This window comes from Ranitomeya imitator, chromosome 2 (assembly GCF_032444005.1).
Source record: "Ranitomeya imitator isolate aRanImi1 chromosome 2, aRanImi1.pri, whole genome shotgun sequence".
NCBI classification, from domain to species: Eukaryota; Metazoa; Chordata; class Amphibia; order Anura; family Dendrobatidae; genus Ranitomeya; species Ranitomeya imitator.
Genome location: NC_091283.1, coordinates 389,673,819 through 389,701,570, shown reverse-complemented (window position 1 = coordinate 389,701,570; position 27,752 = coordinate 389,673,819). Strand labels below are relative to the sequence as shown.

Below are 27,752 nucleotides of genomic sequence, written 5' to 3'. Positions count from 1 at the left end.
GTCCTTTTTCTCTGTCCCTCTTCTCCTCAGGCCGGTGATTTGGGCCTGGAAACCGTCATAGGGCTGTTAGAAATTCAGCTGTATGACCTCTCACTTTCAACTCCTTAGCCCAACTGCCAGTTCTTTACTCAGACCAGAATGGATCAAGGGTAGTGTTGAGCGATACAGTCTGATACTTGAAAGTATCGGTATCGGATAGTATCGGCCGATACCCGAAAAATATCGGATATCGCCGATACCGATATCCGATACCAATACAAGTCAATGGGACATCAAGTATCGGAAGGTATTCTCATGGTTCCCAGGGTCTGAAGGAGAGGAAACTCTCCTTCAGGCCCTTAGATCCATAGGGATGTGTAAAATAAAGAATTAAAATAAAAAATATTGATATATTTACCTCTCCGGCGGCCCCTGAACTCAGCGCGGGTAACCGGCAGGCTTCTTTGTTCAAAATCAGCGCTTTTAGGACCTGAGAATCACGTCCCGGCTTCTGATTGGTCGCGGGCCGCCCATGTGACCGCCACGCGACCAATCACAAGCCGCGACGTCACCGCAAGCTATTAGCGCGCTCTTTTTTGAAAAATGAGCGCGTTAATGACTTTCAAAGACGTAGCGGCTTGTTATTGGTCGCGGCCACGCGACCAATCACAAGCCGCTACGTCTTTGAAAGCCATTAACGCGCTCATTTTTAAAAATGAGCGCGTTAATAGCTTGCGGTGACGTCGCGGCTTGTGATTGGTCGCGGCTACGCGACCAATCACAAGCCGCTACGTCTTTGAAAGTCATTAACGCGCTCATTTTTCAAAAAGCTTGCGGTGACGTCGCGGCTTGTGATTGGTCGCGTGGCGGTCACATGGGCGGCCCGCGACCAATCAGAAGCCGGGACGTGATTCTCAGGTCCTAAAAGCGCTGATTTTGAACAACGAAGCCTGCCGGTTACCCGCGCTGAGTCCAGGGGCCGCCGGAGAGGTAAATATATCAATATTTTTTATTTTAATTCTTTATTTTACACATCTCTATGTATCCGATACCGATACCACAAAAGTATCGGATCTCGGTATCGGAATTCCGATACAGCAAGTATCGGCCGATACCCGATACTTGCGGTATCGGAATGCTCAACACTAATCAAGGGGAGTCTCTGGAGCTCCCCCTTCTGGCCGGAGGTGGTAGTGCAGTCTTGCTATTTTAGTATTTGTATTTAATGTCAGTAACTATTTTTGTGGCAAATACCCCCAGGGGTGCCACACTAAGTACGTAGGTACATGTCCAAAAAGCCAGCAACTGCAAAATCCTTCTGTATTTTCCGCTGTCGTGCATGCCGAGGTACTCGGTAGCCAGGCAGGCAGTCTATCAGGGATGTCACAGTGACGATTGCCCTGCACCGTCGCCCTGACCGAACAAGTGAAAGGGGAATATTTACAGGGGATAATAGTTTATGGCTTTGTCATGACGCCAGCTGAGGTGTCTGGCCAGGGATGGCCAGTGCTGCATGTGGTGTCCCTAGGGGACTGATGGTAATGCAGCAAGATGGATCGCTCCCATCAGCAGGAGCATGCCCCTGGGGTGATGATAGGGGTTGTAGTGAGCAGTGCAGCAGAAAGGAACAAGGAGAGGAAGAAATTCAGTCTTTACCTGTACTGGTAATGGATGCAGGTTGAATCCAGGGGTTCTGGTCACTAGATTCAGGCTCTGGCCAGTCTGGAAGCAGCTGGAGTCCACTCCACTAAGTGGGCAGAATAAGCCTTCCTTTTTATGCCCGCCTGTTTGGAGATTGAACAGCTTTTGAGCTGATCTGTACTCCCTGCTTGCCTGTTTTGTAGCAGCTACAACCAGCATACATTGCAAGCTGTCTTCTCAGGCCCAGCTCTGAGCCCTCTGTAATGTGATGCTTTTGGTGCTGCAGAGGTGGCCAGAGAACCTGCAGTCCCCTGGTCTCCAGATTCTGCTCTCAGGGTTTGCAGTCCCTGGTAGCCTGGGACTCTGGTGTCCTCCTCTCGTCGCAATCTTAGGGTGAGCCTTCCATAGCTCCAACCCTGGAAAAAAACATGTGCTCCATGTGCTTCTTCTTTCCTTCCTCACACTACTCTCTGCTCTCCCTCTTTTACTCCTCCCTCCCAGCCAGAAGAGGCAGTCACCCTACAAACTAGGGGCTTGTGCTCCCCCTTCTGGTCAGCGTTGGGCTTGTGTGTGGATGCGTGGTTTACCTAGTGTAGGGAGCTCCATTTACTTCCAGGCATGATACCACCACCATTAGGGAAGCGATAAAATTGTGGCAGCTGGAGTGCAGGGGCGCCACATACTGGTGTCACGTTTAGGGTTATCAAAAATAATAGTATACAGGTGTACAAAACAAACTTGTACAGTGAAATGACTGGATTTTTTTTACATTAATTAATTTAAAAAAAGACAAATTCAGCACAGTCAGTCACTTGTGACAAACCCATTTCCTCTGACTGACACCAAGTTCAGATATTCTTCACATATTGTGCTGGCTTGCTATTTTCTAGTGCACAAAGAAATTAGAAAAAAAACTGTGTAAATCAAATGAAGAAAAAAAAAATGCCAGCCCAGCAGCACTAAATCCAAGATCCATCTCACTGGCTTGGGCTCCGCTGCTGGCACGTATCTTCTGTCTCTCTCTACTGGTCAACGGAATCTCTGTATGATTCATAGAATACTACACATTTTCTTCATTTGTGCAATTGTGCAACACACATTGTCTGAGGAAATTGTCTAAAGTTTTAGGGCTCTCTGAAGAAATTGTCTAAACTTTTAGAGCTTTCTCTTTTTATCACTGAGCTATGAACGCTGATGTCCTTTCACAATCCCAAATCAACCTAAAATGGGTGCAGCATTCCCTGCCTCAACTAAAGTCTCTGATATGCCCTCCTGATTTGTTCCACTACATCATGTAATGTAATGTGTTTGCTGCAAGGCTTCACGGAAAAGCCCACGTGGCAAGTCCTGAGCTCACGGGAGCCTTCAGCAATCATCAGCAACCATCTGCAAAGTGAAAAATATCAATTTACACAAATCGAAATTGTTCGAATTTGCAGAGATCTGCGAAATATCAATTTTACATGTATTCGATTGGCATCAAGTGACTTTGCTAATCTTTACTTCATTCTGGTCCAGTTAATGGATCAAGATAGTGCATGCAAAAGAACGCAGTTCCTACATGGATCCACAATGGAAATCTCGAGCTGCACGTGGAGCCAAAAAAACACGCAATTTGCAAACATGACTGTCACTATATCTAACATGGCCATCTACATCCAGAATTTTCAAACCCTATGCCTGCGCACTCTGGCATAAAACACTTTGAAAAGATAGAAAATTTTAACAAAGTGCGAAGTTGCATAAATTATTTAGCAATTTTTTGCATTTTCACGTTAATCCCAGTAGCTCGTCCAAAGTGGGTGGAGTATAGACCGGGCCTGCTGGTGCCCACCAAATTCACCAACAGTTATGCCACTCCAGTAGGGTAACTTACGCCCACCAAACATGTACCTGCAGTCTGTCCCTGACGCAAGTACCATTTCTAGTAAATTCATTAAGCGGTGTCTGTAGGGAAAACAAAATAATCTTGAAGTTATGATAGATTTTAATGGCTAACAAAAATAAAATAAATAAAGTTATAAAGCAAGCTTTCAATACTACTCAGGGTCTCTTCCTCAGACAAGCTTGCTTTGTAACATAATTTATTTTATTTTTGTTATCCATTAAAAGGTATCGTAACTACAAGATTATCTTGTTTTAACCAAGGAGAGCAATCTTTTTTCAGCTGGCTAACATGGTACCAAACCCTTTACTTTTTTTCATGGTGCATCTTCGCCCACCATATGCCTTTGTTTGGACTGGTGTACACAGTGCTAGTTTTAATGAATCAGACCCTAGATCTTTAACTGCAAAATCCGCATCAATAGTTCTATGTGAACATAATCTGAAAAATATCAACACCTATAATTATTCTACAAGGCAGTGACTGAGTAATATCTGTGACTTCTCTGCATTTAGAGGTCACTACTCACCTTTGCGGTTATCTGTAGTAATCTCCTTCTTGCGCCGCTTATCACCCCTCACATATGTCTCTGTAATATTAATATGGGGCAGATCTTCACCCTAAAAGAAATATTGGAAAAGTCAGGCAGATGGAGAAGTCATAACAAATTATGTAGAAAAACAAAAAAGATCCCCTAATGTCTATGATCAGCTTAATCATGTCTTCTCCACCAAGTATAAAACATAAAATGAATGACCACATTATTAGAGACACGCATCTAGTAGCGGGTTAGGCCTAAATTAGCCTTCAGAACAGTAGTAATTCATTGCATCACAGATTCCATTAGATGTTGAGATTGTTCCCCAGGAATACTGGTCCATGCCAACAGTAGAGTTACAGAGGGTCAGCCCGGCAGTTGAGCAGGAGAGAGTTACAGAGGGTCAGCCCAGCAGTTGAGCAGGAGAGAGTTACAGAGGGTCAGCCCGGCAGTTGAGCAGGGGAGAGTTACAAGGGGTCAGCCCTGCAGCTGGGCAGGGGAGTCTTGGGAGATGTTTCTAGGGTGTTCACTGTATATACAATTGACTGCAGTTGTAGTGCCCGTTTCCTATGTGAGGCTCTGTAGAGTAAGGTTGTGGTAGCATCTACTGAAAATTGTTGTCACTTGAGGCGTGATATTAGGTGTGCAGGAAAATCTGGATATTTACTCTATATAGAGATCTCTGGGTGCTACTAGAGACTAGTTGTAGATTGAAAGTTGAAGAAAAATGAAAGACTGAAAAGCAAGAAGGCCGGACCAGGGGTATGTGTACCAAGAAAGACTGTGAATAGAATGCCTCTAATCGGACCACTGAAAAGTGGCCAAGAAACTGGAGTTCAGCTGACAGGACTTGGGACCAGATTAGAGATGCAGTTAGGAAGTAGAAAAAGCAACTCTAGTGGTTCTGAGCTAAAGGTAAAGCAAGGTAGCCAAGTGTTTGTGGGGACCCCGAGACGACAAGAACAGAGGCTAAGTATAACCCTGACTTGGACTTGGAGTTTACAAAAATCTAGATGACGAATCCAGAACAGATTGTACAGCGAAAGTGGTCTGCTTGGGAAAGGAGTCAAGGAAAGTGCCATCAGGAAAGACACTGGGCCAGTAAAAACTAATGGATGTAACTGTTGGCAAATGTTTAAGTTATGTGACTGTTAGAAAGAGAACATTTTTTTAAACAAGCCATGTAGTTGCTTATCTCTTTATCTCTCTCATAAACATAATTCAGTAAAACACAGTTTATTTTCAGAACAGATTGTAATCTTCCTTGTCTATATGTTATATCTGGGGTTTCTATGTCATCTTACAGTATTGAGCCTAAAAGGGAGACATCTACAGAAGATAATGCATCCAATACCACTGGATATTTCTATTCTGGTATCTTTCCCTCCTCATTTAAGAATGTCATCAAACATCCATTACTTAAGAAACCATCCCTCGACCAAAATTGTGCGGCTAACTATAGACCTGTCTCTAATCTTCTCTTCATCTCTAAACTCCTCGAATGCCTGGTTCACTCCCGTCTAATCCGCTATCTCTCAGATAACTTTCTTCTCGACCCTCTTCAATCCGGTTTCCACTCTTTACACTCTACTGAAACTTCCCTCACTAAAGTCTCTAATGACCTACTAACAGCTAAATCTAATGGTCACTACTCCATGCTAATTCTCCTTGATCTCTCTGCAGCATTCGATATTGTGGATCACCAGCTCCTCTTCACTATGGTCCGCTCCATCGGCCTCCTACCTCACTGACAGCTCCTTCACTGTATTTTTTGCTGGCTCTACCTCATCTCATCTTCCCCTTACTGTTGGGGTTCCTCAAAGAGCAGTCCTGATGAAGAACCAGTTCTGAAACGCGCGTTGGTGCACCAGTGACTACCGACACCCAGATAAATAACTCCCTTCAGCTCTCAGGACTCTGTCTTATCCTTATCCCCTGGACCTAACAGTCTTCCCTTTCGCAGTTACTTCTTTGACATGGTCCATTGCGATCATTTCAATTTAATCTTTTTACATTTCTTGCACTATTTTGATCACAGCCATGTAATCCATTGTGATTAAACAAATTTCCTGGCTATATAAAAACTTCTTATATTTATCCTCTGTTTGGTGTCAGGATTCTCCCACTGTACGGGATAGATCCCAGGCCTTATCTGCCTCTGCGGTATCCCATTCAGGTCCGGCTGCTCAGGATGCTGCACAGCATAGACGTCATTCACAGCATCATGCTCAGGCTCCTGGTATGTGCTTGGTTACTGCTGGCTTTCCAGCCAAACCTATAGTAACCAGTATTGCACAGGTGCAGTCTTGTGCTCTGGAACCTAAGTCCAGAAATCACCTTACTGACCATGTTCGTGATGTGGCAGCTCCGGATTGGCCTGCGGGTCATGTCACGGCCGGCTGGGCGTGAGTGATTGGGGTGGAGCCTAATGTTTAAAAGGCCCTCAGAGGTGCAAGCCGAGGTACTAGTATCATTTGTGTGTGACTATGTGAGTGAAGACCCTACTACCTGTCTGCAAGTGGCGTATGTCTGTCTAGCTTTGGGACTGTACACATAGGTAGGCAGCTAGCATCAGTGGGGACAATTAGATGTTTGGCTTAGCATCTGTTACCTACTTGTGTGTGGTTAGCACAGTAGAGTTTCAGACCAAGCTCAACCCTAGTCAGGGTATTTTTTTCAGAGCATCTGTTTTGTTTCTGTGTGCGAGTGACACAGCTCAGTTGTCGAGCATCGGTTTAGTTTTTGTGTGTGAATGACACAGCTCAGTTGCAGAGCATTGGCTCCTTTCCGTGGGCGAGTGACACAGCTCAGTTGCAGAGCATTGGTTTTGTTTCTGTGTGCAAATAAAAAAGCTCAGTTTTAGAGCATCAGTTTTGTTTGTGTGCGAGTGACACAGCTCAGTTGCAGAGCATATGCTTCGTTTCTGAGTGCGAGTTCAGTCCATGTGCTTGTCCTGTGATGTTTAACAGGGCATAGCACTTAGTTCTCTTTAGCACTGTTCCTCTCTGTGGAGTAACAGAGCTTGGAATTCAGCTTCCAGTTCACACTGAGTGGAGTTTCACTCAGTGTGTACAAGCAATCGCTCGCTGTGTGTTCCGTCATTGTTCACGCTAGCAGCAGTTTAACATCTCTGCACGGTGGACTTCAGATTGCAATTGCACTTTATCATATTTATTTAGTGCCATCCATCAACCCTAACATCCTCTTTCTCCATTTGCACTTGCACCTTTTTGAGTGTGATTTTGTACATGTTTTTTGCATATTTTCTCTATCACAAATTAAATGACGACTGATTATATATTACTTTTTGGTTGACGCTTTGCCACTCATATTTTTTTTATTATTATTATTACCCAGTACAATCCTTCTGTGGTCCTCTTAGCTACTCATGATGCTATACATAATCTTGCTGCTGTAAGTGGTAGATGGTTTATGTGGTCCTTTTTAGATAATTATGCTGCTGCTGTACTCTCATATAACTTTTTAGCATATTTTACCTGGAGTGGTGGTCTTTAATAAATCTTAAATATTTTAATTCATCTTACTACTTGTACAAATCATGTGTTACTACTCGTGCAGGTGCCTCTTTTGTTTGTAGTGATATATACAGTATATATATATCTCATTACCGTTATTAATAAAGGTATTTTAAGCTTAATATTTTTTATTGTCCTATTAAAAGGATAGAGTTGGCAATTTTTTTATTTACTTGTGCTGGGACAGTGTTCGAAGTACCGTAATTGAGATTGCTAAATATTCTAATTCCGCATCATTGCATCTAAAAACTGCATAGGGTTGGCAATATGTGAATTTGCTGTGACATTTTTCAAAGTAATTCAGATAGCACAATCTCACCATTCTGAAAACTAATCAAACCAATTTATGCTGCACTCCATGGTCATGTGTCTTATAAGTTTCAGGTGAGTGTGACAGTGTCTCTAATAATTTATCTGTTCAGTGTAGAATACTGGTGGATAAAACAATACTGAACACAAGACCTTCACAACCTTCTACACATCATAGGGGAGATCTCATGACACCTTCTCTCCATCTACCTGATGATCCTGAGGAACATTGGGATCTTCTTGTTTACAGTCCTGTGGAAGAAGAGGACGGGGACATCTATCCAGTGAGAGGACACCACCAGAGAGAACTGGAGGAAACACATACAGGGACTGACTTCATTCTTTACATACAGATAATAATAGGCCATGTGTATTTAGTCGTGTCTATTACCTGGTGATGTGAGGGGCTGGGGAACCTCCATCATGACGTCGTTGTATAGATCTTTGTGTCCTTCTAGATACTCCCACTCCTCCATGGAGAAATAGACGGTGACATCCTGACACCTTATAGGAACCTGACACACAATGATACGGTCATCTCCCTGATCCCTCCATAGCGTTACTGTATAATGTCCCAGCATTCCCAGCAGTGTCACCTCTCCAGTCAGCAGCTCAATCATCTTGTAGGTGAGTTCTAGGATCTTCTGGTCATTGATGTCCTCATGTATCAGGGGGTGAGGTGGAGGCTCTATGATTGGGCTCAGGGGTCTTCCCCATCCCTCAGACACAGGGGCCTGACAGCGCTCACTAGAGGTCTTCTTCACTACTGTGTAATCCTGGTTATGGAGAGACACGTTAATAAACCTCACTACAGACCTTTCCGGAGTCCTCACCTCTCCAGTTCTGTCCATCTGTTATTCCCATAGATAAGAATGATGTAATGTGACGTCATCAGAATCTCTCACCTCTCCAGTAAGCCGGAAGAGGATCTCTAGGGTGAGGTGTAATATCCTCTCCGCCATCTTGTCCCTGTCCCTATCCATCCTTGTAGGGTCACTCAGGAGAATTCTCTTATATAGAAGATCTCCACTGAGAGGATCCAATATTTTAGGGACCTGAATGGGGAGAAGATGACGATGTAACATCATAAAGATCCCATGTAAGAAATCTCCGGAACTGTTACCGGTGTCACATGATCACTACATCCAGTCATGGCCCCGTCCTGCCCCCGGTATAACACACAGTCCATTATAGTCACATACAGAGATTTATCACAGAATATTTCCAAAGACACAGAACAAATCTAAAAAGAAAATCTAAATTATCTGAATCTTTACTAAATATTTCATAAAAACAAGACAAAATTTTAAACTGCCGGTAACATCCACAGATATCGGGATGGCAGTAACAGATAATGATAGAACATTAATATCTCCTGATAGTGACAACATGAAGCTGGTGACGACCATAATGGAGACTGTACAGTAACAGAGCAGCGAGCGAAGTCAGGAGGGAAGTGACCCAATGTAATCCAATACAGAGAGACCCTGATACAGCGACACAGACGGGAACACATTCTGTCTCCTGGAAAGTGGCCGCAGCACTGAGGGGGTTAATGTCTCTGCCCCCGCCCAGTAATGGGGAATCTCCAGCACCTACCTCCACCTGCAGAGCCGCACACCACATATATGGCTGTGGCTATATCCTAGTGGGTGATGGGAACTTGTGACTTTCTCCACTAGGATTTGGCTTTCTCATGTGGAGCCGGGTGTACCCTAATGTGCAGAGTCCCGATGCCCCCCAGGACTGAGTCCTGTCCCCTCTATCACACAGTCCCTGCTCCCCCATTACCGCTCACCAGTGCAGACTTCTCCCCTCAGCTCTTACATGTGGAGCCGGCTGTACCCTAATGTGCAGAGTCCCGGTGCCCCCCAGGACTGAGTCCTGTCCCCTCTATCACACAGTCCGTGCCCCCCATTACCACTCACCAGAGCAGACTTCTCCCTTCAGCTCTTACATGTGGAGCCGGCTGTACCCTAATGTGCGGAGTCTTGGTGCCCCCCAGGACTGAGTCCTGTCCCGTCTATCACACAGTCCCTGCTCCCCCATTACCGCTCACCAGTGCAGACATCTCCCCTCAGCTCTTACATGTGGAGCCGGCTGTACCTTAATGTGCAGAGTCCCGGTGCCCCCCAGGACTGAGTCCTGTCCCCTCTATCACACAGTCCCTGCTCCCCCATTACCGCTCACCAGTGCAGACTTCTCCCTTCAGCTCTTACATGTGGAGCCGGCTGTACCCTAATGTGCGGAGTCCCGGTGCCCTCCAGGACTGAGTCCTGTCCCCTCTACCACACAGTCCCTGCTCCCCCATTACCGCTCACCAGTGCAGACTTCTCCCCTCAGCTCTTACATGTGGAGCCGGCTGTACCCTAATGTGCAGAGTCCCGGTGCCCCCCAGGACTGAGTCCTGTCCCCTCTATCACACAGTCCGTGCCCCCCCATTACCACTCACCAGAGCAGACTTCTCCCTTCAGCTCTTACATGTGGAGCCGGCTGTACCCTAATGTGCAGAGTCCCGGTGCCCCCCAGGGCTGAGTCCTGTCCCCTCTATCACACAGTCCCTGCTCCCCCATTACCGCTCACCAGTGCAGACTTCTCCCTTCAGCTCTTACATGTGGAGCCAGCTGTACCCTAATGTGCAGAGTCCCGGTGCCCCCCAGGACTGAGTCCTGTCCCCTCTATCACACAGTCCCTGCTCCCCCATTACCGCTCACCAGTGCAGACTTCTCCCTTCAGCTCTTACATGTGGAGCCGGCTGTACCCTAATGTGCAGAGTCCCGGTACCCCCCAGGACTGAGTCATGTCCCCTCTATCACACAGTCCCTGCTCCCCCATTACCGCTCACCAGTGCAGACTTCTCCCTTCAGCTCTTACATGTGGAGCCGGCTGTACCCTAATGTGCAGAGTCCCGGTGCCCCCCAGGACTGAGTCCTGTCCCCTCTATCACACAGTCCCTGCCCCCCATTACCGCTCACCAGTGCAGACTTCTCCCTTCAGCTCTTACATGTGGAGACGGCTGTACCCTAATGTGCAGAGTCCCGGTGCCCCCCAGGACTGAGTCCTGTCCCGTCTATCACACAGTCCCTGCTCCCCCATTACCGCTCACCAGTGCAGACTTCTCCCTTCAGCTCTTACATGTGGAGCCGGCTGTACCCTAATGTGCAGAGTCCCGGTACCCCCCAGGACTGAGTCATGTCCCCTCTATCACACAGTCCCTGCTCCCCCATTACCGCTCACCAGTGCAGACTTCTCCATTCAGCTCTTACATGTGGAGCCGGCTGTGCCCTAATGTGCAGAGTCCCGGTGCCCCCCAGGACTGAGTCCTGTCCCCTCTATCACACAGTCCTGTTCCTCCATTACCGCTCACCAGTGCAGACTTCTCCCTTCAGCTCTTACATGTGGAGCCGGCTGTACCCTAATGTGCAGAGTCCCGGTGCCCCCCAGGACTGAGTCCTGTCCCCTCTATCACACAGTCCCTGCTCCCCCATTACTGCTCACCAGTGCAGACTTCTCCCCTCAGCTCTTACATGTGGAGCCGGCTGTACCCTAATGTGCAGAGTCCCGGTGCCCCCCAGGACTGAGTCCTGTCCCCTCTATCACACAGTCCCTGCTCCCCCATTACCGCTCACCAGTGCAGACTTCTCCCCTCAGCTCTTACATGTGGAGCCGGCTGTACCCTAATGTGCAGAGTCCCGGTGCCCCCCAGGACTGAGTCCTGTCCCCTCTATCACACAGTCCGTGCCCCCCATTACCACTCACCAGAGCAGACTTCTCCCTTCAGCTCTTACATGTGGAGCCGGCTGTACCCTAATGTGCGGAGTCTTGGTGCCCCCCAGGACTGAGTCCTGTCCCGTCTATCACACAGTCCCTGCTCCCCCATCACCGCTCACCAGTGCAGACATCTCCCCTCAGCTCTTACATGTGGAGCCGGCTGTACCTTAATGTGCAGAGTCCCGGTGCCCCCCAGGACTGAGTCCTGTCCCCTCTATCACACAGTCCCTGCTCCCCCATTACCGCTCACCAGTGCAGACTTCTCCCTTCAGCTCTTACATGTGGAGCCGGCTGTACCCTAATGTGCGGAGTCCCGGTGCCCTCCAGGACTGAGTCCTGTCCCCTCTATCACACAGTCCCTGCCCCCCATTACCGCTCACCAGTGCAGACTTCTCCCTTCAGCTCTTACATGTGGAGACGGCTGTACCCTAATGTGCAGAGTCCCGGTGCCCCCCAGGACTGAGTCCTGTCCCCTCTATCACACAGTCCCTGCCCCCCATTACCGCTCACCAGTGCAGACTTCTCCCTTCAGCTCTTACATGTGGAGACGGCTGTACCCTAATGTGCAGAGTCCCGGTGCCCCCCAGGACTGAGTCCTGTCCCCTCTATCACACAGTCCCTGCTCCCCCATTACCGCTCACCAGTGCAGACTTCTCCCTTCAGCTCTTACATGTGGAGCCGGCTGTACCCTAATGTGCAGAGTCCCGGTGCCCCCCAGGACTGAGTCCTGTCCCCTCTATCACACAGTCCCTGCTCCCCCATTACTGCTCACCAGTGCAGACTTCTCCCCTCAGCTCTTACATGTGGAGCCGGCTGTACCCTAATGTGCAGAGTCCCGGTGCCCCCCAGGACTGAGTCCTGTCCCCTCTATCACACAGTCCCTGCTCCCCCATTACCGCTCACCAGTGCAGACTTCTCCCCTCAGCTCTTACATGTGGAGCCGGCTGTACCCTAATGTGCAGAGTCCCGGTGCCCCCCAGGACTGAGTCCTGTCCCCTCTATCACACAGTCCGTGCCCCCCATTACCACTCACCAGAGCAGACTTCTCCCTTCAGCTCTTACATGTGGAGCCGGCTGTACCCTAATGTGCGGAGTCTTGGTGCCCCCCAGGACTGAGTCCTGTCCCGTCTATCACACAGTCCCTGCTCCCCCATCACCGCTCACCAGTGCAGACATCTCCCCTCAGCTCTTACATGTGGAGCCGGCTGTACCTTAATGTGCAGAGTCCCGGTGCCCCCCAGGACTGAGTCCTGTCCCCTCTATCACACAGTCCCTGCTCCCCCATTACCGCTCACCAGTGCAGACTTCTCCCTTCAGCTCTTACATGTGGAGCCGGCTGTACCCTAATGTGCGGAGTCCCGGTGCCCTCCAGGACTGAGTCCTGTCCCCTCTACCACACAGTCCCTGCTCCCCCATTACCGCTCACCAGTGCAGACTTCTCCCCTCAGCTCTTACATGTGGAGCCGGCTGTACCCTAATGTGCAGAGTCCCGGTGCCCCCCAGGACTGAGTCCTGTCCCCTCTATCACACAGTCCGTGCCCCCCATTACCACTCACCAGAGCAGACTTCTCCCTTCAGCTCTTACATGTGGAGCCGGCTGTACCCTAATGTGCGGAGTCTCGGTGCCCCCCAGGACTGAGTCCTGTCCCGTCTATCACACAGTCCCTGCTCCCCCATTACCGCTCACCAGTGCAGACATCTCCCCTCAGCTCTTACATGTGGAGCCGGCTGTACCCTAATGTGCAGAGTCCCGGTGCCCCCCAGGACTGAGTCCTGTCCCCTCTATCACACAGTCCGTGCCCCCCCATTACCACTCACCAGAGCAGACTTCTCCCTTCAGCTCTTACATGTGGAGCCGGCTGTACCCTAATGTGCAGAGTCCCGGTGCCCCCCAGGGCTGAGTCCTGTCCCCTCTATCACACAGTCCCTGCTCCCCCATTACCGCTCACCAGTGCAGACTTCTCCCTTCAGCTCTTACATGTGGAGCCAGCTGTACCCTAATGTGCAGAGTCCCGGTGCCCCCCAGGACTGAGTCCTGTCCCCTCTATCACACAGTCCGTGCCCCCCATTACCACTCACCAGAGCAGACTTCTCCCTTCAGCTCTTACATGTGGAGCCGGCTGTACCCTAATGTGCGGAGTCTCGGTGCCCCCCAGGACTGAGTCCTGTCCCGTCTATCACACAGTCCCTGCTCCCCCATTACCGCTCACCAGTGCAGACATCTCCCCTCAGCTCTTACATGTGGAGCCGGCTGTACCCTAATGTGCAGAGTCCCGGTGCCCCCCAGGACTGAGTCCTGTCCCCTCTATCACACAGTCCGTGCCCCCCCATTACCACTCACCAGAGCAGACTTCTCCCTTCAGCTCTTACATGTGGAGCCGGCTGTACCCTAATGTGCAGAGTCCCGGTGCCCCCCAGGGCTGAGTCCTGTCCCCTCTATCACACAGTCCCTGCTCCCCCATTACCGCTCACCAGTGCAGACTTCTCCCTTCAGCTCTTACATGTGGAGCCAGCTGTACCCTAATGTGCAGAGTCCCGGTGCCCCCCAGGACTGAGTCCTGTCCCCTCTATCACACAGCCCTCGCTCCCCCATTACCGCTTACCAGTGCAGACTTCTCCCTTCAGCTCTTACATGTGGAGCCGGCTGTACCCTAATGTGCAGAGTCCCGGTACCCCCCAGGACTGAGTCATGTCCCCTCTATCACACAGTCCCTGCTCCCCCATTACCGCTCACCAGTGCAGACTTCTCCCTTCAGCTCTTACATGTGGAGCCGGCTGTACCCTAATGTGCAGAGTCCCGGTGCCCCCCAGGACTGAGTCCTGTCCCCTCTATCACACAGTCCCTGCCCCCCATTACCGCTCACCAGTGCAGACTTCTCCCTTCAGCTCTTACATGTGGAGACGGCTGTACCCTAATGTGCAGAGTCCCGGTGCCCCCCAGGACTGAGTCCTGTCCCGTCTATCACACAGTCCCTGCTCCCCCATTACCGCTCACCAGTGCAGACTTCTCCCTTCAGCTCTTACATGTGGAGCCGGCTGTACCCTAATGTGCAGAGTCCCGGTACCCCCCAGGACTGAGTCATGTCCCCTCTATCACACAGTCCCTGCTCCCCCATTACCGCTCACCAGTGCAGACTTCTCCATTCAGCTCTTACATGTGGAGCCGGCTGTACCCTAATGTGCAGAGTCCCGGTGCCCCCCAGGACTGAGTCCTGTCCCCTCTATCACACAGTCCCTGCCCCCCATTACCGCTCACCAGTGCAGACTTCTCCCTTCAGCTCTTACATGTGGAGACGGCTGTACCCTAATGTGCAGAGTCCCGGTGCCCCCCAGGACTGAGTCCTGTCCCCTCTATCACACAGTCCCTGCTCCCCCATTACTGCTCACCAGTGCAGACTTCTCCCCTCAGCTCTTACATGTGGAGCCGGCTGTACCCTAATGTGCAGAGTCCCGGTGCCCCCCAGGACTGAGTCCTGTCCCCTCTATCACACAGTCCCTGCTCCCCCATTACCGCTCACCAGTGCAGACTTCTCCCTTCAGCTCTTACATGTGGAGCCGGCTGTACCCTAATGTGCAGAGTCCCGGTGCCCCCCAGGACTGAGTCCTGTCCCCTCTATCACACAGTCCCTGCTCCCCCATTACTGCTCACCAGTGCAGACTTCTCCCCTCAGCTCTTACATGTGGAGCCGGCTGTACCCTAATGTGCAGAGTCCCGGTGCCCCCCAGGACTGAGTCCTGTCCCCTCTATCACACAGTCCCTGCTCCCCCATTACCGCTCACCAGTGCAGACCTCTCCCTTCAGCTCTTACATGTGGAGCCGGCTGTACCCTAATGTGCAGAGTCCCGGTGCCCCCCAGGACTGAGTCCTGTCCCCTCTATCACACAGTCCCTGCTCCCCCATTACCGCTCACCAGTGCAGACTTCTCCCCTCAGCTCTTACATGTGGGGCCGGCTGTACCCTAATGTGCAGAGTCCCGTGCCCCCCAGGACTGAGTCCTGTCCCCTCTATCACACAGTCCCTGCTCCCCCATTACCGCTCACCAGTGCAGACTTCTCCCTTCAGCTCTTACATGTGGAGCCGGCTGTACCCTAATGTGCAGAGTCCCGGTGCCCCCCAGGACTGAGTCCTGTCCCCTCTATCACACAGTCCCTGCCCCCCATTACCGCTCACCAGTGCAGACTTCTCCCTTCAGCTCTTACATGTGGAGCCGGCTGTACCCTAATGTGCAGAGTCCCGGTGCCCCTCAGGACTGAGTCCTGTCCCCTCTATCACACAGTCCCTGCCCCCCCATTACCGCTCACCAGTGCAGACTTCTCCCTTCAGCTCTTACATGTGGAGCTGGCTGTACCCTAATATGCAGAGTCCCGATGCCCCCCAGGACTGAGTCCTGTCCCCTCTATCACACAGTCCCTGCTCCCCCATTACCGCTCACCAGTGCAGACTTCTCCCCTCAGCTCTTACATGTAGAGCCGGCTGTACCCTAATGTGCAGAGTCCTGGTGCCCCCCAGGACTGAGTCCTGTCCCCTCTATCACACAGTCCCTGCTCCCCCATTACCGCTCACCAGTGCAGACTTCTCCCCTCAGCTCTTACATGTAGAGCCGGCTGTACCCTAATGTGCAGAGTCCTGGTGCCCCCCAGGACTGAGTCCTGTCCCCTCTATCACACAGTCCCTGCTCCCCCATTACCGCTCACCAGTGCAGACTTCTCCTCCAGCTCTTACATGTGGAGCCGGCTGTACCCTAATGTGCAGAGTCCCGGTGCCCCCCAGGACTGAGTCCTGTCCCCTCTATCACACAGTCCCTGCTCCCCCATTACCGCTCACCAGTGCAGACTTCTCCTCCAGCTCTTACATGTGGAGCCGGCTGTACCCTAATGTGCAGAGTCCCGGTGCCCCCCAGGACTGAGTCCTGTCCCCTCTATCACACAGTCCCTGCTCCCCCATTACCGCTCACCAGTGCAGACTTCTCCCTTCAGCTCTTACATGTGGAGCCGGCTGTACCCTAATGTGCAGAGTCCCGGTGCCCCCCAGGACTGAGTCCTGTCCCCTCTATCACACAGTCCCTGCTCCCCCATTACCGCTCACCAGTGCAGACTTCTCCTCCAGCTCTTACATGTGGAGCCGGCTGTACCCTAATGTGCAGAGTCCCGGTGCCCCCCAGGACTGAGTCCTGTCCTCTCTATCACACAGTCCCTGCTCCCCCATTACCGCTCACCAGTGCAGACTTCTCCCTTCAGCTCTTACATGTGGAGCCGGCTGTATCCTAATGTGCAGAGTCCCGGTGCCCCCCAGGACTGAGTCCTGTCCCCTCTATCACACAGTCCCTGCTCCCCCATTACCGCTCACCAGTGCAGACTTCTCCTCCAGCTCTTACATGTGGAGCCGGCTGTACCCTAATGTGCAGAGTCCCGGTGCCCCCAGGACTGAGTCCTGTCCCCTCTATCACACAGTCTCTGCTCCCCCATTACCGCTCACCAGTGCAGACTTCTCCCTTCAGCTCTTACATGTGGAGCCGGCTGTACCCTAATGTGCAGAGTCCCGGTGCCCCCCAGGACTGAGTCCTGTCCCCTCTATCACACAGTCCCTGCTCCCCCATTACCGCTCACCAGTGCAGACTTCTCCCTTCAGCTCTTACATGTGGAGCCGGCTGTACCCTAATGTGCAGAGTCCCGGTGCCCCCCAGGACTGAGTCCTGTCCCCTCTATCACACAGTCCCTGCCCCCCCATTACCGCTCACCAGTGCAGACTTCTCCCTGCAGCTCTTACATGTGGAGCCGGCTGTACCCTAATGTGCGGAGTCCCGGTGCCCTCCAGGACTGAGTCCTGTCCCCTCTACCACACAGTCCCTGCTCCCCCATTACCGCTCACCAGTGCAGACTTCTCCCCTCAGCTCTTACATGTGGAGCCGGCTGTACCCTAATGTGCAGAGTCCCGGTGCCCCCCAGGACTGAGTCCTGTCCCCTCTATCACACAGTCCGTGCCCCCCATTACCACTCACCAGAGCAGACTTCTCCCTTCAGCTCTTACATGTGGAGCCGGCTGTACCCTAATGTGCGGAGTCTCGGTGCCCCCCAGGACTGAGTCCTGTCCCGTCTATCACACAGTCCCTGCTCCCCCATTACCGCTCACCAGTGCAGACATCTCCCCTCAGCTCTTACATGTGGAGCCGGCTGTACCCTAATGTGCAGAGTCCCGGTGCCCCCCAGGACTGAGTCCTGTCCCCTCTATCACACAGTCCCTGCTCCCCCATTACCGCTCACCAGTGCAGACTTCTCCCTTCAGCTCTTACATGTGGAGCCGGCTGTACCCTAATGTGCAGAGTCCCGGTGCCCCCCAGGACTGAGTCCTGTCCCCTCTATCACACAGTCCGTGCCCCCCCATTACCACTCACCAGAGCAGACTTCTCCCTTCAGCTCTTACATGTGGAGCCGGCTGTACCCTAATGTGCAGAGTCCCGGTGCCCCCCAGGGCTGAGTCCTGTCCCCTCTATCACACAGTCCCTGCTCCCCCATTACCGCTCACCAGTGCAGACTTCTCCTCCAGCTCTTACATGTGGAGCCGGCTGTACCCTAATGTGCAGAGTCCCGGTGCCCCCCAGGACTGAGTCCTGTCCCCTCTATCACACAGCCCCTGCTCCCCCATTACCGCTCACCAGTGCAGACTTCTCCCTTCAGCTCTTACATGTGGAGCCAGCTGTACCCTAATGTGCAGAGTCCCGGTGCCCCCCAGGACTGAGTCCTGTCCCCTCTATCACACAGCCCTCGCTCCCCCATTACCGCTCACCAGTGCAGACTTCTCCCTTCAGCTCTTACATGTGGAGCCAGCTGTACCCTAATGTGCAGAGTCCCGGTGCCCCCCAGGACTGAGTCCTGTCCCCTCTATCACACAGCCCTCGCTCCCCCATTACCGCTCACCAGTGCAGACTTCTCCCTTCAGCTCTTACATGTGGAGCCGGCTGTACCCTAATGTGCAGAGTCCCGGTGCCCCCCCAGGACTGAGTCCTGTCCCCTCTATCACACAGTCCCTGCTCCCCCATTACCGCTCACCAGTGCAGACTTCTCCCTTCAGCTCTTACATGTGGAGCCGGCTGTACCCTAATGTGCAGAGTCCCGGTGCCCCCCCAGGACTGAGTCCTGTCCCCTCTATCACACAGTCCCTGCCCCCCATTACCGCTCACCAGTGCAGACTTCTCCCTTCAGCTCTTACATGTGGAGACGGCTGTACCATAATGTGCAGAGTCCCGGTGCCCCCCAGGACTGAGTCCTGTCCCGTCTATCACACAGTCCCTGCTCCCCCATTACCGCTCACCAGTGCAGACTTCTCCCTTCAGCTCTTACATGTGGAGCCGGCTGTACCCTAATGTGCAGAGTCCCGGTACCCCCCAGGACTGAGTCATGTCCCCTCTATCACACAGTCCCTGCTCCCCCATTACCGCTCACCAGTGCAGACTTCTCCATTCAGCTCTTACATGTGGAGCCGGCTGTACCCTAATGTGCAGAGTCCCGGTGCCCCCCAGGACTGAGTCCTGTCCCCTCTATCACACAGTCCCTGCCCCCCATTACCGCTCACCAGTGCAGACTTCTCCCTTCAGCTCTTACATGTGGAGACGGCTGTACCCTAATGTGCAGAGTCCCGGTGCCCCCCAGGACTGAGTCCTGTCCCCTCTATCACACAGTCCCTGCTCCCCCATTACCGCTCACCAGTGCAGACTTCTCCCTTCAGCTCTTACATGTGGAGCCGGCTGTACCCTAATGTGCAGAGTCCCGGTGCCCCCCAGGACTGAGTCCTGTCCCCTCTATCACACAGTCCCTGCTCCCCCATTACCGCTCACCAGTGCAGACCTCTCCCTTCAGCTCTTACATGTGGAGCCGGCTGTACCCTAATGTGCAGAGTCCCGGTGCCCCCCAGGACTGAGTCCTGTCCCCTCTATCACACAGTCCCTGCTCCCCCATTACCGCTCACCAGTGCAGACTTCTCCCTTCAGCTCTTACATGTGGAGCCGGCTGTACCCTAATGTGCAGAGTCCCGTGCCCCCCAGGACTGAGTCCTGTCCCCCCTATCACACAGTCCTTGCTCCCCCATTACCGCTCACCAGTGCAGACTTCTCCCTTCAGCTCTTACATGTGGAGGCGGCTGTACCCTAATGTGCAGAGTCCCGTGCCCCCCAGGACTGAGTCCTGTCCCCTCTATCACACAGTCCCTGCTCCCCCATTACCGCTCACTAGTGCAGACTTCTCCCTTCAGCTCTTACATGTGGAGCCGGCTGTACCCTAATGTGCAGAGTCTCGGTGCCCCCCAGGACTGAGTCCTGTCCCCTCTATCACACAGTCCCTGCTCCCCCATTACCGCTCACCACTGCAGACTTCTCCCTTCAGCTCTTACATGTGGAACCGGCTGTACCCTAATGTGCAGAGTCCCGATGCCCCCCAGGACTGAGTCCGGTCCCCTCTATCACACAGTCCCTGCCCCCCCATTACCGCTCACCAGTGCAGACCTCTCCCTTCAGCTCTTACATGTGGAGCCGGCTGTACCCTAATGTGCAGAGTCCCGGTGCCCCCCAGGACTGAGTCCAGTCCCCTCTATCACACAGTCCCTGCCCCCCCATTACTGCTCACCAGTGCAGACTTCTCCCTTCAGCTCTTACATGTGGAGCCGGCTGTACCCTAATGTGCAGAGTCCCGGTGCCCCCCAGGACTGAGTCCTGTCCCCTCTATCACACAGTCCCTGCTCCCCCATTACCGCTCACCAGTGCAGACTTCTCCCTTCAGCTCTTACATGTGGGGCTGGCTGTACCCTAATGTGCAGAGTCCCGGTGCCCCCCAGGACTGAGTCCTGTCCTCTCTATCACACAGTCCCTGCTCCCCCATTACCGCTCACCAGTGCAGACTTCTCCCTTCAGCTCTTACATGTGGAGCCGGCTGTACCCTAATGTGCAGAGTCCCGGTGCCCCCCAGGACTGAGTCCTGTCCCCTCTATCACACAGTCCCTGCTCCCCCATTACCGCTCACCAGTGCAGACTTCTCTCTTCAGCTCTTACATGTGGGGCTGGCTGTACCCTAATGTGCAGAGTTCCGGTGCCCCCCAGGACTGAGTCCTGTCCCCTCTATCACACAGTCCCTGCTCCCCCATTACCGCTCACCAGTGCAGACTTCTCCCCTCAGCTCTTACATGTGGGGCCGGCTGTACCCTAATGTGTAGAGTCCCGGTGCCCCCCAGGACTGAGTCCTGTCCCCTCTATCACACAGTCCCTGCTCCCCCATTACCGCTCACCAGTGCAGACTTCTCCCCTCAGCTCTTACATGTGGGGCCGGCTGTACCCTAATGTGCAGAGTCCCGTGCCCCCCAGGACTGAGTCCTGTCCCCTCTATCACACAGTCCCTGCTCCCCCATTACCGCTCACCAGTGCAGACTTCTCCCTTCAGCTCTTACATGTGGAGCCGGCTGTACCCTAATGTGCAGAGTCCCGGTGCCCCCCAGGACTGAGTCCTGTCCCCTCTATCACACAGTCCCTGCCCCCCATTACCGCTCACCAGTGCAGACTTCTCCCTTCAGCTCTTACATGTGGAGCCGGCTGTACCCTAATGTGCAGAGTCCCGGTGCCCCTCAGGACTGAGTCCTGTCCCCTCTATCACACAGTCCCTGCCCCCCCATTACCGCTCACCAGTGCAGACTTCTCCCTTCAGCTCTTACATGTGGAGCTGGCTGTACCCTAATATGCAGAGTCCCGATGCCCCCCAGGACTGAGTCCTGTCCCCTCTATCACACAGTCCCTGCTCCCCCATTACCGCTCACCAGTGCAGACTTCTCCCCTCAGCTCTTACATGTAGAGCCGGCTGTACCCTAATGTGCAGAGTCCTGGTGCCCCCCAGGACTGAGTCCTGTCCCCTCTATCACACAGTCCCTGCTCCCCCATTACCGCTCACCAGTGCAGACTTCTCCCCTCAGCTCTTACATGTAGAGCCGGCTGTACCCTAATGTGCAGAGTCCTGGTGCCCCCCAGGACTGAGTCCTGTCCCCTCTATCACACAGTCCCTGCTCCCCCATTACCGCTCACCAGTGCAGACTTCTCCTCCAGCTCTTACATGTGGAGCCGGCTGTACCCTAATGTGCAGAGTCCCGGTGCCCCCCAGGACTGAGTCCTGTCCCCTCTATCACACAGTCCCTGCTCCCCCATTACCGCTCACCAGTGCAGACTTCTCCTCCAGCTCTTACATGTGGAGCCGGCTGTACCCTAATGTGCAGAGTCCCGGTGCCCCCCCAGGACTGAGTCCTGTCCCCTCTATCACACAGTCCCTGCTCCCCCATTACCGCTCACCAGTGCAGACTTCTCCCTTCAGCTCTTACATGTGGAGCTGGCTGTACCCTAATGTGCAGAGTCCCGGTGCCCCCCAGGACTGAGTCCTGTCCCCTCTATCACACAGTCCCTGCTCCCCCATTACCGCTCACCAGTGCAGACTTCTCCTCCAGCTCTTACATGTGGAGCCGGCTGTACCCTAATGTGCAGAGTCCCGGTGCCCCCCAGGACTGAGTCCTGTCCCCTCTATCACACAGTCCCTGCTCCCCCATTACCGCTCACCAGTGCAGACTTCTCCTCCAGCTCTTACATGTGGAGCCGGCTGTACCCTAATATGCAGAGTCCCGGTGCCCCCCAGGACTGAGTCCTGTCCCCTCTATCACACAGTCCCTGCCCCCCCATTACCGCTCACCAGTGCAGACTTCTCCCTTCAGCTCTTACATGTGGAGCCGGCTGTACCCTAATGTGCAGAGTCCCGGTGCCCCCAGGACTGAGTCCTGTCCCCTCTATCACACAGTCTCTGCTCCCCCATTACCGCTCACCAGTGCAGACTTCTCCCTTCAGCTCTTACATGTGGAGCCGGCTGTACCCTAATGTGCAGAGTCCCGGTGCCCCCCAGGACTGAGTCCTGTCCCCTCTATCACACAGTCCCTGCTCCCCCATTACCGCTCACCAGTGCAGACTTCTCCCTTCAGCTCTTACATGTGGAGCCGGCTGTACCCTAATGTGCAGAGTCCCGGTGCCCCCCAGGACTGAGTCCTGTCCCCTCTATCACACAGTCCCTGCCCCCCCATTACCGCTCACCAGTGCAGACTTCTCCCTTCAGCTCTTACATGTGGAGCCGGCTGTACCCTAATGTGCAGAGTCCCGGTGCCCCCCAGGACTGAGTCCTGTCCCCTCTATCACACAGTCCCTGCTGCCCCATTACCGCTCACCAGTGCAGACTTCTCCCTTCAGCTCTTACATGTGGAGCTGGCTGTACCCTAATGTGCAGAGTCCCGGTGCCCCCCAGGACTGAGTCCTGACCCCTCTATCACACAGTCCCTGCCCCCCATTACCGCTCACCAGTGCAGACTTCTCCCTTCAGCTCTTACATGTGGAGCCGGCTGTACCCTAATGTGCAGAGTCCCGATGCCCCCCAGGACTGAGTCCTGTGCTCTCTATCACACAGTCCCTGCTCCCCCATTACCGCTCACCAGTGCAGACTTCTCCCTTCAGTTCTTACATGTGGAGCCGGCTGTACCCTAATGTGCAGAGTCCCGGTGCCCCCCAGGACTGAGTCCTGTCCCCTCTATCACACAGTCCCTGCTCCCCCATTACCGCTCACCAGTGCAGACTTCTCCCTTCAGCTCTTACATGTGGAGCCGGCTATACCCTAATGTGCAGAGTCCCGATGCCCCCCAGGACTGAGTCCTGTCCCCTCTATCACACAGTCCCTGCTCCCCCATTACCACTCACCAGAGCAGACTTCTCCCTTCAGCTCTTACATGTGGAGCCGGCTGTACCCTAATGTGCAGAGTCCCGGTGCCCCCCAGGACTGAGTCCTGTCCCCTCTATCACACAGTCCCTGCTCCCCCATTACCACTCACCAGTGCAGACTTCTCCTCCAGCTCTTACATGTGGAGCCGGCTGTACCCTAATGTGCAGAGTCTCGGTGCCCCCCAGGACTGAGTCCTGTCCCCTCTATCACACAGTCCCTGCTCCCCCATTACCGCTCACCAGTGCAGACTTCTCCCTTCAGCTCTTACATGTTGAGCCGGCTGTACCCTAATGTGCAGAGTCCCGATGCCCCCCAGGACTGAGTCCGGTCCCCTCTATCACACAGTCCCTGCCCCCCCATTACCGCTCACCAGTGCAGACCTCTCCCTTCAGCTCTTACATGTGGAGCCGGCTGTACCCTAATGTGCAGAGTCCCGCTGCCCCCCAGGACTGAGTCCTGTCCCCTCTATCACACAGTCCCTGCTCCCCCATTACCGCTCACCAGTGCAGACTTCTCCCTTCAGCTCTTACATGTGGAGCTGGCTGTACCCTAATGTGCAGAGTTCCGGTGCCCCCCAGGACTGAGTCCTGTCCCCTCTATCACACAGTCCCTGCTCCCCCATTACCGCTCACTAGTGCAGACTTCTCCCCTCAGCTCTTACATGTGGGGCCGGCTGTATCCTAATGTGCAGAGTCCCGGTGCCCCCCAGGACTGAGTCCTGTCCCCTCTATCACACAGTCCCTGCTCCCCCATTACCGCTCACCAGTGCAGACTTCTCCCTTCAGCTCTTACATGTGGGGCCGGCTGTACCCTAATGTGCAGAGTCCCGTGCCCCCCAGGACTGAGTCCTGTCCCCTCTATCACACAGTCCCTGCTCCCCCATTACCGCTCACCAGTGCAGACTTCTCCCTTCAGCTCTTACATGTGGAGCCGGCTGTACCCTAATGTGCAGAGTCCCGGTGCCCCCCAGGACTGAGTCCTGTCCCCTCTATCACACAGTCCCTGCTCCCCCATTACCGCTCACCAGTGCAGACTTCTCCCTTCAGCTCTTACATGTGGAGCCGGCTGTACCCTAATGTGCAGAGTCCTGGTGCCCCCCAGGACTGAGTCCTGTCCCCTCTATCACACAGTCCCTGCTCCCCCATTACCGCTCACCAGTGCAGACTTCTCCCTTCAGCTCTTACATGTGGAGCCGGCTGTACCCTAATGTGCAGAGTCCCGGTGCCCCCCAGGACTGAGTCCTGTCCCCTCTATCACACAGTCCCTGCTCCCCCATTACCGCTCACCAGTGCAGACTTCTCCCTTCAGCTCTTACATGTGGAGCCGGCTGTACCCTAATGTGCAGAGTCCCGTGCCCCCCAGGACTGAGTCCTGTCCCCCCTATCACACAGTCCTTGCTCCCCCATTACCGCTCACCAGTGCAGACTTCTCCCTTCAGCTCTTACATGTGGAGGCGGCTGTACCCTAATGTGCAGAGTCCCGTGCCCCCCAGGACTGAGTCCTGTCCCCTCTATCACACAGTCCCTGCTCCCCCATTACCGCTCACTAGTGCAGACTTCTCCCTTCAGCTCTTACATGTGGAGCCGGCTGTACCCTAATGTGCAGAGTCTCGGTGCCCCCCAGGACTGAGTCCTGTCCCCTCTATCACACAGTCCCTGCTCCCCCATTACCGCTCACCACTGCAGACTTCTCCCTTCAGCTCTTACATGTGGAACCGGCTGTACCCTAATGTGCAGAGTCCCGAGGCCCCCCAGGACTGAGTCCGGTCCCCTCTATCACACAGTCCCTGCCCCCCCATTACCGCTCACCAGTGCAGACCTCTCCCTTCAGCTCTTACATGTGGAGCCGGCTGTACCCTAATGTGCAGAGTCCCGGTGCCCCCCAGGACTGAGTCCAGTCCCCTCTATCACACAGTCCCTGCCCCCCCATTACTGCTCACCAGTGCAGACCTCTCCCTTCAGCTCTTACATGTGGAGCCGGCTGTACCCTAATGTGCAGAGTCCCGGTGCCCCCCAGGACTGAGTCCTGTCCTCTCTATCACACAGTCCCTGCTCCCCCATTACCGCTCACCAGTGCAGACTTCTCCCTTCAGCTCTTACATGTGGGGCTGGCTGTACCCTAATGTGCAGAGTCCCGGTGCCCCCCAGGACTGAGTCCTGTCCTCTCTATCACACAGTCCCTGCTCCCCCATTACCGCTCACCAGTGCAGACTTCTCCCCTCAGCTCTTACATGTGGGGCCGGCTGTACCCTAATGTGTAGAGTCCCGGTGCCCCCCAGGACTGAGTCCTGTCCCCTCTATCACACAGTCCCTGCTCCCCCATTACCGCTCACCAGTGCAGACTTCTCCCCTCAGCTCTTACATGTGGGGCCGGCTGTACCCTAATGTGCAGAGTCCCGTGCCCCCCAGGACTGAGTCCTGTCCCCTCTATCACACAGTCCCTGCTCCCCCATTACCGCTCACCAGTGCAGACTTCTCCCTTCAGCTCTTACATGTGGAGCCGGCTGTACCCTAATGTGCAGAGTCCCGGTGCCCCCCAGGACTGAGTCCTGTCCCCTCTATCACACAGTCCCTGCCCCCCATTACCGCTCACCAGTGCAGACTTCTCCCTTCAGCTCTTACATGTGGAGCCGGCTGTACCCTAATGTGCAGAGTCCCGATGCCCCTCAGGACTGAGTCCTGTCCCCTCTATCACACAGTCCCTGCCCCCCCATTACCGCTCACCAGTGCAGACTTCTCCCTTCAGCTCTTACATGTGGAGCTGGCTGTACCCTAATATGCAGAGTCCCGATGCCCCCCAGGACTGAGTCCTGTCCCCTCTATCACACAGTCCCTGCTCCCCCATTACCGCTCACCAGTGCAGACTTCTCCCCTCAGCTCTTACATGTAGAGCCGGCTGTACCCTAATGTGCAGAGTCCTGGTGCCCCCCAGGACTGAGTCCTGTCCCCTCTATCACACAGTCCCTGCTCCCCCATTACCGCTCACCAGTGCAGACTTCTCCCCTCAGCTCTTACATGTAGAGCCGGCTGTACCCTAATGTGCAGAGTCCTGGTGCCCCCCAGGACTGAGTCCTGTCCCCTCTATCACACAGTCCCTGCTCCCCCATTACCGCTCACCAGTGCAGACTTCTCCTCCAGCTCTTACATGTGGAGCCGGCTGTACCCTAATGTACAGAGTCCCGGTGCCCCCCAGGACTGAGTCCTGTCCCCTCTATCACACAGTCCCTGACCCCCATTACCGCTCACCAGTGCAGACTTCTCCCTTCAGCTCTTACATGTGGAGCCGGCTGTACCCTAATGTGCAGAGTCCCGGTGCCCCCCAGGACTGAGTCCTGTCCCCTCTATCACACAGTCCCTGCTCCCCCATTACCGCTCACCAGTGCAGACTTCTCCTCCAGCTCTTACATGTGGAGCCGGCTGTACCCTAATGTGCAGAGTCCCGGTGCCCCCAGGACTGAGTCCTGTCCCCTCTATCACACAGTCTCTGCTCCCCCATTACCGCTCACCAGTGCAGACTTCTCCCTTCAGCTTTTACATGTGGAGCCGGCTGTACCCTAATGTGCAGAGTCCCGGTGCCCCCCAGGACTGAGTCCTGTCCCCTCTATCACACAGTCCCTGCTCCCCCATTACCGCTCACCAGTGCAGACTTCTCCCTTCAGCTCTTACATGTGGAGCCGGCTGTACCCTAATGTGCAGAGTCCCGGTGCCCCCCAGGACTGAGTCCTGTCCCCTCTATCACACAGTCCCTGCCCCCCCATTACCGCTCACCAGTGCAGACTTCTCCCTTCAGCTCTTACATGTGGAGCCGGCTGTACCCTAATGTGCAGAGTCCCGGTGCCCCCCAGGACTGAGTCCTGTCCCCTCTATCACACAGTCCCTGCTCCCCCATTACCGCTCACCAGTGCAGTCTTCTCCCTTCAGCTCTTACATGTGGAGCCGGCTGTACCCTAATGTGCAGAGTCCCGGTGCCCCCCAGGACTGAGTCCTGACCCCTCTATCACACAGTCCCTGCCCCCCATTACCGCTCACCAGTGCAGACTTCTCCCTTCAGTTCTTACATGTGGAGCCGGCTGTACCCTAATGTGCAGAGTCCCGATGCCCCCCAGGACTGAGTCCTGTGCTCTCTATCACACAGTCCCTGCTCCCCCATTACCGCTCACCAGTGCAGACTTCTCCCTTCAGTTCTTACATGTGGAGCCGGCTGTACCCTAATGTGCAGAGTCCCGGTGCCCCCCAGGACTGAGTCCTGTCCCCTCTATCACACAGTCCCTGCTCCCCCATTACCGCTCACCAGTGCAGACTTCTCCCTTCAGCTCTTA

The 27,752-nt window shown here is 54.0% G+C and overlaps 1 protein-coding gene across 1 annotated transcript in view; it reads right to left on the bottom strand.

Annotated features, from left to right (window-relative positions):
* The window catches only part of LOC138667018 (gastrula zinc finger protein XlCGF57.1-like), an 86,966-nt gene that overhangs the window by 34,742 nt on the left and 24,472 nt on the right, over window positions 1-27,752 (bottom strand). Inside the window, exons 2-6 of the mRNA XM_069755260.1 lie at window positions 8,794-8,943; window positions 8,485-8,664; window positions 8,280-8,403; window positions 8,099-8,196; window positions 4,035-4,125 (exon numbers count right to left, since the gene is read on the bottom strand). Coding sequence (XP_069611361.1) covers window positions 4,035-4,125; window positions 8,099-8,196; window positions 8,280-8,403; window positions 8,485-8,664; window positions 8,794-8,871 — 571 coding nt within the window. The 5' untranslated portion in view covers window positions 8,872-8,943. The remainder of the gene's footprint in view (window positions 1-4,034; window positions 4,126-8,098; window positions 8,197-8,279; window positions 8,404-8,484; window positions 8,665-8,793; window positions 8,944-27,752) is intronic.